At 35.8% G+C, this 9,615-nt stretch overlaps 1 protein-coding gene across 1 annotated transcript; it reads right to left on the bottom strand.

Annotated features, from left to right (window-relative positions):
- Nucleotides 1-7,822: 7,822 nt before the first annotated feature.
- Nucleotides 7,823-9,050, bottom strand: LOC112770916 (membrin-11-like). The gene is made up of 3 exons (XM_072229991.1): nucleotides 8,874-9,050; nucleotides 8,637-8,786; nucleotides 7,823-8,102 (listed from the first exon to the last, which is right to left on the bottom strand). Exons 1-3 carry the CDS (start codon nucleotides 8,904-8,906, stop codon nucleotides 7,941-7,943), a joined length of 345 nt encoding a protein of 114 aa, XP_072086092.1. The 5' UTR covers nucleotides 8,907-9,050; the 3' UTR covers nucleotides 7,823-7,940.
- Nucleotides 9,051-9,615: the final 565 nt, after the last annotated feature.

The raw sequence follows: 9,615 nt of genomic DNA, 5'->3' as shown, positions 1-9,615 counted from the left end.
GGCAGGGCAGTGTTGCTTCTCAAAGCTTGTTTCATTATGTTGCCCTCCTGGAGGGCAGTGTGCCCTTGTGGAGGGCAATGTTTGCTTCCTCCCTTCCATGCACCACACTTCTTATCTCTTGGGCCACGCTTTCTTAAGCCACGTTTTTCTTTTTTTTTCTTTCTTTCTTCACCTACAAGAAACCAAAACAACCACTCAAAGTATCTCTAAATTCACAAGGTTTATAATTCACTAAAAATCAATTAATTCTTGCTCAAACCTCATGATTTAGCATCAATTTAATGGTAGTTGCTTGATTTAAAGAAGTTATGCATTTTCATTCCAAATCACTTACTTAGGATGCAAGAAAGTGCATAAAGACTAATAAAACTAGTGAAATTAGCTTGAAAAATGGGTATATGATGACTTGTCATCAGTTGTCTCCCTAATTGTTGGAGGTGTGGTGGTGCCTTACTACTTGGACGTTATTAACATTGAGAGAGATTGAGAGAGAGCAGGGAGAAGGAGATGATAGTGGTAGTGATGGAGAGAAGGGTAGTTTAGGGATTTTATTTAATTTTTTAGGGTTTGGATAATTTTGTTTGTAAAAATCATATTTCATGGGTACAAATGGTAATTTCCTTTTTTTATGGGTAGATATGTTAACGTTTTCAACTTTCATGGGTACAAATAGTAGTTTACTTAATAAAGAAATTAAAGAACTGACTATGTAATATAAACAAGTAAAGTATAAAAGAGATTAACATAGCAATGTATGAAAGATTGAAAGCATAAAAAGGGGTCTTGGCTTGGGGTGAGCTAAGGGTCCTTTCCTTGTTGGAACCACAACTATGACAATTATGATGGATTAGTCTCACTTGATCAACCTCACATCGAAAGGTAAGTTAAATGAGCATAAGTGTTCTTAACCCACAAATCCTAAATTGCTTGTAATTGCCTTAGCAACAAATTAGCGTTAGTGGGAACAAGAACAATTAACAATCCAAGAATTGACACTGAATGTTGGACATTCCAACTCTAAAAACCCAATTGCTCACTTTACCCAAGTCAAGAGACAAAAATTTATCCTAAAACCATGTTTGACATTTTGTCAAACACTTGGTGGGCAAAAAGCTTAAACATAAGAGAAATAAGAAAAGACTTGAAATTAAAAGCAACAATTGATCTCAATCAACAAGAATAACATAAAAAAGCATAAAACAAACATAATACATCAAATTCATCAACAAGAAATTGAAATTGCAAAGGAGAAGTAAAATTGAACTATAACTTGAATTGGAAGAAAGAGTAATGACAATGTAACTATAAAGAGTAATAACAAGAGAATACTTACAATGAAATTAGCAAAATCCAAAATCAAAAATGGAAATGGCACTTGAATGTAAAACCATAATAGAAACCCTAGTAGAGATGATGAAAAACTTAGAGAAAACTAAAACTAAAAACCTTCTACTCCTACTCCTAAACTATACTAATGATATGCCCCCGCTATGTCCTTCATTCCCCTTCCAATATGAGCTAGAAGACTTCAGAAATGGGCCTCCAAAGCCCTCAAATCGCGAGTCACGTGCCTTTTTAATGAAGTCATGTGCGGACACTTGTGTGGACGTATAGGCGTGTGCATCCACACACTTTGCGAAAATCCCATCCTGTGTGTACGCACAACAACCTATGCGCACGCACACTAGGTGATGCTTAGCTGGACGCGTGATAAACTACTATTTTATGGTTTATCTTGTGCTCAATTGAGTGAATTTTATCAACCTTTCATACACTTATTCATACTAATTGTATGAGTTTACGTTTTCCTTCCAGATTTTGTGCTATGATTGAAAACATGCTTCTTTGGCCTTATATTCGCTAATATTAATCCTCTCTTATTATCATTCGATGCCTTGATATGTGTATTAAGTGATTTCAAGGATTACAGGGCAAGAATGGCTTAGAGGATGGAAAGGAAGCGTGCAAAAGTGGAAGGAATACAAGGAATTGAGGAGATGACCAGCGAGAAGTCACGCGGTCGCATGGCTCACGCGACCGCACGAAATGGAAGAAATCACAGTGACGCGTTCGTGTGCCTGACGCGACCACGCAGATTGGAAGCTGCAAGAACGACGCGAATGCGTGGACAATGCGCACACGTGGTACGAAAAACACTGAGCGACGCGAACACGTGGACGACGCGGCCGCGTGACGTGCGTGATCTGCAGGATTACGGAAGTCGCTGGCACAGATTCTGGGCCACATTTCAACCCAGTTCTCGGCCCAGAAAGTACAGATTAGAGGCTGGGAGTGGAGCAGAATCAATCATTCAATCATTACTCACAATTTTAGGTTTTAGATGTAGTTTTTAGAGAGAGAGGTTCTCTCCTCTCTCTTAGGTTTTAGGATTAGGATTTCTTTTAGTCATTAGGATCATTTCTTCATACCAGATTCAATAATTTATGTTTCTCTTCTATTTTTGTTTACTCTGAAGCTTTTATTTGTATTTGATTTATGTTGCCCAATTGGCTTATGAACTTTTTCATGTTAGAATTGACATCTTCATTCAATATAATTTGAGGTATTCCAGATATTTATGATTTTAATTTAGCTCTCTGTATTCTTGGTTCTGGTTGATTAATTGGTGACTCTTGAGTTGTTAAACTCATCGTGATTGATAATTGTTATCTTTGCTAATTAATTTAGATTCCTATAACTCTAGTCTTTCATTAAGGAGTTGACTAGGACTTTAGGTGTTAAATTAATTTGTCCACTTAACTGACCTTCATAGTTAGAGGTTGACTTAGTGGGAGCAAAAGTATAATTCTCATCACCATTGATAAGGATAACTAGGATAGAACTTCCAGTTTTCATACCTTGCCAAGAGTTTTTTAGTTATTAATTTATTAATTCCTATAATCTATATCTCTTGTTCAAAACCTTTTCAAACCCAAACACTGTTTTCCATAACCAATAATAAAACACACCTCCCTGCAATTCCTTGAGAAGACGACCCGAGGTTTAAATACTTCGGTTTATAAATTTTATTGGGTTTGTTACTTGTGACAACCAAACGTTTGTACGAAAGGATTTTCCGTTGGTTTAGAAGCTATACTTACAATGCGACTATTTTTATAAAATTCTTTACTAGCAAAAATCCTAATGTCAACGCGCGACATAGTCGAAACGATCCACGCGCTCTGTTTGGGCTCCTGTGCGTATGCACAAGAGGCTGTGCACACGCACACATCTCTAAACTCATCTCCTTTGATTCTTCATGTTTCCTCCACTTTGCATGCTTTTCTTCCATTTCCTTCAAACCATTCTCGCCTTATACACCTGAAATCACTCACAAACATGATCAAGGCATCGAATGGAAGGCAAATAGAATAAAATATATCAAATTGGGCACAAAAGAGCATGTTTTCATAATCAAGCACAATTTAGGAGGAGAGTTCAAAAGCATGCTATTCAAGAGAATAAGTGCAAGTTTATGTGATGAAATCCATTCAAGTCTAACCAAAATTCATCATCAAATATGGATTCATCAGTGTTTGATTTACTTCTAAGATGTATATCCGATCTTCATTGTGGTGAATTGGATGATCTGACAAATTAGCTCTATTCATCACATTAAAACAAACGTGCCTGACAAACACCTGCGTCTGCTTGGGTTCGTGTGAATACGTGGCCGAAAATCACGAGCCAACAGCTATGTTTATACATCTCTCAGACGATTAATCCACGACTTCGTTGGGGATTTCTCGAGACACCAGTTAAGCCAATTTTCGGGGAGATTAAGGTCTCCGTGGTATTGGCTAGAATCCAAAGAAGCAGCATTCTCTGATCTGGAAGATTCGACCTTGTCTGTGGCATTTTGAGTAGGATCGCCAGGAGAATGACTTGTTAGAGCTTCACCCTCTGTTAGATTGAATGACCACGGGCCCTAGCGTTCATTCTGTAGTAGAGGAGATCAATGACCACGAGCAATGGCTTTGATCACATACAGCCTGCCATAGAAGAAGATCATTCACAAGCAAAGAAGACATTAGTACCAGAGTTAATTCAGAAAGACAAAGCAACTCGAATCCTTAACCCTATTCCTGTCAGTATTTTCTACCTCTTTTGCTTTATTCCTTTCATATACAACATTATTATTAATTGCCCTTGCACCAATCCAACAACCTTCTGATTCTGCCTAACTAAGACCTGCAATACAAGCTTCAAGCCACAACCCTCATGGGATCGCCCCTGACTCGCTCACGTATTACTTGGATGACCAGTGCACTTGCTGGTATTGCTGCTGTACGAAAAGTGTAGGGTTTGCGTGCACACGTACCACATGCCACCTTCCTCGGTTCTTCTAAGAACTTCTTTGGTTGTCCTTCTCCTCCTTTGTTCTTGCCTAAAATCTTTCAAAAATTTTCTACACATATCAAAGTTCAAAACAACTCCAAAATACATTTATTAAACTATAAGAATCTTAATTAAAATAAGAAATTCACTAACTTTATTTAAAAAAATAATAAAAAAGACAACTAAAGATGCCCATGCATCACAACATCAAACTTAAGATCTTACTTGCCTCTAAGTATGAAAAAAACTATGCATAAAAGAGTCCTCTAAATTGGAGTAGGTTGAAGAATTGCTTGACATTTCAGTGAGTGAAGTGATCAAGTGACAATGGGTGAACTCCGAATTGTGTGAACATGTATGAATTCCAATGCTTACTAGTCTTACAATTGAAAGTCTTAGATCATAGTAATTCCATTCTGGATGATATTATGGAGGTCTCTTTATATATTTTCACCTTAAAGATAGCTCTCCCTTTTCTTTCATTGGGTACTTTACACATTGAGCTTAGCTTTGACTCTAAATATTTTGTCTCAAGATTTTCTTGATACATAAATACCATAAGCTAACTAGGGGACTCTTTAAGTCCATGTTTCTTTTATTTTTTCCAGTCAGTAGTGCTCAGAGCCTTGGGCTTTTCTATCATGAGGGTTATTTGCACTTGGCTTTGACTCTAAAATTCTATCTTAAGACAACTTTTTAAGATGAGTTTTCAATCGACACTCCTGAACCAGTTGGTTCAAGGTATCGGGTGTTGAAGCACCCCTCGGATTTATTTGCTCAAGTCTCTCTCCTTGACACAGTCACACCACAAGCAGTTAGCTTAGGAAAATAAATCTTGGAGCTTTGTTTCTTTTTAACCTTTCTAGTCATTAATACTCAGATCATTGGGCCTTGCTTTTTGTTTTTGTTTTTCTTTTCTTGCTGTTTCTTGGTATTATTAATTTTTAAAAATTTTCAAAATACTTCTCTAAACTTCATTCCATGTCTTAAAACTCCCCATACAAGTTTTCACAAACATGTAATCTCATGTCATATTTACATTATCAAAACCTCCACATCTCTTAATCTTACTTGTCCCATAATTAAAAAATTTCTTCAATTTGTTGCATGCCTAAAGATATTGGGTACAAGCAACTTTAAAGGTAAGGTGAAATGAAAAAGAATGAATTATGATTATCAAAATAGATGCAAAATATAAAAAATGAAAGCTCAAAAATAGATTACCTTCCTCTTCATCATCTTCTAGGCTATGTAGAGCATAGTTTTTAACATCAAACTTAGAGTAGTTGTTTATCCTCAAGCAACAAAGAAATAACAGTGGTGATAGAAATATGAATAATCATGATTATCTAATGAAAGCAAATAAGTGATGTAAAAACTTATTCAAATAAAACAAACAAAATTAAAAACAAAATAAAATTAAGAACAAATTAATAGGTTACCGATGATTGGATTGCCTCCCAACAAGCGCTCTTTTAACGTCACTAGCTTGACGATTGGTTCTCGCTAAGGTGGAGGATGATCATGGTGCTTCAACTCCTCTCCTCTTATTATGAACTTCCATCCTGTATCTTCATCTATGAGCTCAATGTGTTCAAGAGAACGAATTTTATTCAATATATACGGCTTCAAGGGATGGTAAACTAACATAACTTTCTCCCCTGGTGAGAGGTCTTCTATAGGGATCTTCTTGTTTCTCCAACCTATGGATACCTTGAGAACTTTCTTCTTATTTGATGATGCACACCCAATACCAAACTTAGATTTGATGTTAAGGAAAGTTTTGTTGACTTCAACGGAATGCTTGGGTTGCAAACTCTTGTTAGCCTCTTTTGTGTCTTGAATTTGCTACACATTTTCTCTTTCTTTTTTTCCTCTCAAGAATGAAAGTAGAGCCTTCAAGATTATTTCATCGAGAGGTTCTTGGAGGCTTGGATCAATTGATTCAACCTTTATGCAATTCTCATTCTCATTTGAATAATAGTTTTGAAAACATGAAAAACTAAGTGTTCATTATGCACCCTCAACATTAACTCATCCTTTTCACATCAATAAAAGCTCTCCCAGTGGCTAGGAATGATCTCCTTAGAATAATGGAGGTATTTTCATCTGCCTCCATGTCAAGAATCAGAAAATCTACTGGGAGGAAAAGTTTCTCATTTTGACCAAGACATTCTTAACTATTCCATGTACATATTTCATTGATTTGTCTGCCAAGAGTAGAGCTATCCTTATTGGGTTCACATCTTGAATTTGTAGCTTTTTTATCATAAACAAAGACATTTGAAACTTGTTCCTAAATCACACAAGACTTTTTCAAAAGTTGTATTTCCAATGGTGAATGAAATTTGAAAGCTCCTTGGAACTGGCATTTTTCTTGGCAATTTTTTTTTTTGAATTATGGCACTACATTCCTTGGTTATTAGCATGATTTCATCTCCCTTCAAAGTTCTCTTCTTGGATAGCAACTCCTTCATGAATTTGGCATAAAGAGGCATTTGTTTCAAAACTTCTATAAATAAAATGTTGATGTGAAGCTTCTTGAATGCCTCCAAGAAATTAGAGAATTTCTTGTCCTTGGTTTCCTTTTAAAACCTTTGAGGGAACTGAAGTCTAGGATTGTAGTCTTCCACTTTTGCCTTCTCTAGTGCTTTCTCTTTTGGAGCTTGAATTGGAGGTTCACTGACTTGTTCTTTTTGTTGATTGGCATCCTCCATTGTTTTCCCAGATTACATGTGACTTCTTTTCCCACCATCTTTTCACTTCTTAAACTAATGGCCTTGCATTCTTCTCTTATATTGAGAGCTATATCACTTGAAAAGGTGTTGTGCGGCCTCTCTATGAGTTTCTTGGCAATTTGTCTTATTTGTACTTCTAAATTTCTAATGGATGCACCTTGATTTTGAAAGTTGGATCCCATCTCATCCATGAATGTTTGAGTTTGTTGCATGAATGTGGAGGAAGATTAGGCTATTGTGGTGGTAGCTTGGGATAGTTTTTCAATGGAAATTTCATAGGAGAAAAATTTGGTTTCTAGAGAAGAAAATTTGGTCTCCAAAGAAGAAAGTTTTTAGTGAGTTTGTGGTTGTATGGGCTGGGATTGTTGTTGGTGAGGTGTAGTGAAATTTTTTGCTCTTGATTACCGCAATTAAAATTGAGGTGGTTCCTCCATTCAGGATTATAAGTTTTTGACGCTGTTGTTAGGGATTAATTGAGATTAATATCTAAGACATTAAATGACTCTCTAAGTTAGACTTTTTTATTTTCTTTTGCTGCTCCCTAGAATTTCTTCCACTATGACGTCGGGAATTCCATCTTAAAATTACAATGAGACTAGAACATGGTAAATATCCTTTCTTTTTGACTGGTAATATCTTGAATACAAAATAATAATGAACCAAAAATAACAAATTTGTAAAGGCTAATAAGAACAAAAATTTTATAGACTTAGATTCTATCTGGAAAAAATATCAGGTGAAAAGAATACAAGAAAATTTTAAGGAACTTTAGTTATTCAAGGGTACAAAACACTTCTTCTGGACAAATCTATTTGCATATACATTTCATAAAGAAACATACGAAGTCTTGAAAGATGGTCCCATCTAACGTCTCCATAAAACAAAAGCAAACAAGAAAATGACAGTTAAAAGTATGGCTGCATATTTGATTTGCTGATCAACATGGTTACGTCTCTCGATTAGCCTCAAAACAGAGTTTGACATCCCCACTATGTTCAGCACATCAAATGCTTTCCTACGAGCACTCTGCAATAATCATCCAGTGTTAACATTACTAGAAATAAAAAGGATCCTTGATATGAAAATCTAAAAGTACATTTTAAATTTTGCTTTTTGACTAAAGAAGAGACAGAAGCTACACTTGTTCAAAACTAACTTAGCAATCACAGATGAAATCTACAAGAAAATGAACCATTTCTTCAAGAAGTTCTATGTAAACAACTAGTTTTGACAACTATATATATCTACACGAAAAGTAAAAGAGATGTCTATTTCGAACTTGTTATGCCGTTTCATTAAACATCTTTTTCACTTTTGTGGTTGTTGAGTATAGTTGCCAAAAACAAGTTGTTTACGTGAAAGTTCAAAAAATATATGAATACATCTAATCTATCATTCATAACAAATAATAATAAAAAAAGAGATTATAGCTAAACATAAACAATAGTTTTAATCTAAATGTTTGTTGGTCGTATCTTTCATATCTTTCAGGCCATGGATCAAGTATATCATCATTGTATTAAATGTATGAAAGGAATGCAAGGGAAGAATGGAAGATACCTTCAAGCGTTCCCTTTGCCCATGTATTGATGAAAGGATGGTTTTCCCAAGTGCAATAGAATTCTGGAGCTCAAGCCTTGAGTTTCGAACCGATTGCATAGCTTGTGCCTCCTCGTCAAAGATCCTCAAAACATGGTTGGAATCCCCATTCTGCCACATCAAATTAACAAAAAGCAAATCAATTATGCATGCATCAAAATCAAGCAAGAACTTAAAAATAGTAATAGAGAGAATTACCAAAACCATAACATGATGAAAATTGAAGTACATACTGCTCGTCCCAGAATCTCTGCTCTTTCTTTAGCTTCTTTGATCCATTTTTGATTCTTTATGTTATATTTATCTAGAGGCTGTTTCAAAGAGTCAGCCTCTTCAACTATTTGTTCCACTTTTCTACACCAAAATTCACAACACAACCACTTGCAAAAGAAAAGAAACAAAGAATACTATAAATTCCAAACTTTTGAATCGTACAATGCAGATGATATGTTGCTATTTACATTATTAACAATCGAATTTCAAATATTTTCTAAACTACAATATATACTAACTACATGCATTTATTTCATCTATTGTAGACATCATGGCCTAATAACTAACTTGTTGCAGAAATGTAATTCTCGATTCAAACTTATTGTTTAGGTAATGACTCAATTCTATTCAGAATAGGAATAAAAAATTCGCATTCAGAATTTTGTTAAAAAACGGCGGAGGAGGATGATTCAAAATGAACCTTTTCCAGAGGTCTCGTTGATGGCAGGGAGGAGTGCCAGAATCGATCCATTTGGACGCATAAAGAAAGGGAAAGATCAGAAAGGGAGAAGGAAAGATCGGAGGAGGCGGAGTAGTCGAAGCGCTTGAGGCGTTCCACGCCATCGCGCGTCTTCAGAAGGAGCTTCTTCGCACTTTGGTAAACATCCGATAGCGCTGTTCCGCCACCTTCCATGGTGGCGGTCGGTGCTGGTGGTGATTGTAGTGG

Source organism: Arachis hypogaea, chromosome 3, assembly GCF_003086295.3.
Source record: "Arachis hypogaea cultivar Tifrunner chromosome 3, arahy.Tifrunner.gnm2.J5K5, whole genome shotgun sequence".
Classification (NCBI taxonomy): Eukaryota; Viridiplantae; Streptophyta; class Magnoliopsida; order Fabales; family Fabaceae; genus Arachis; species Arachis hypogaea.
This window is presented reverse-complemented; position numbering and strand designations above follow the sequence as displayed.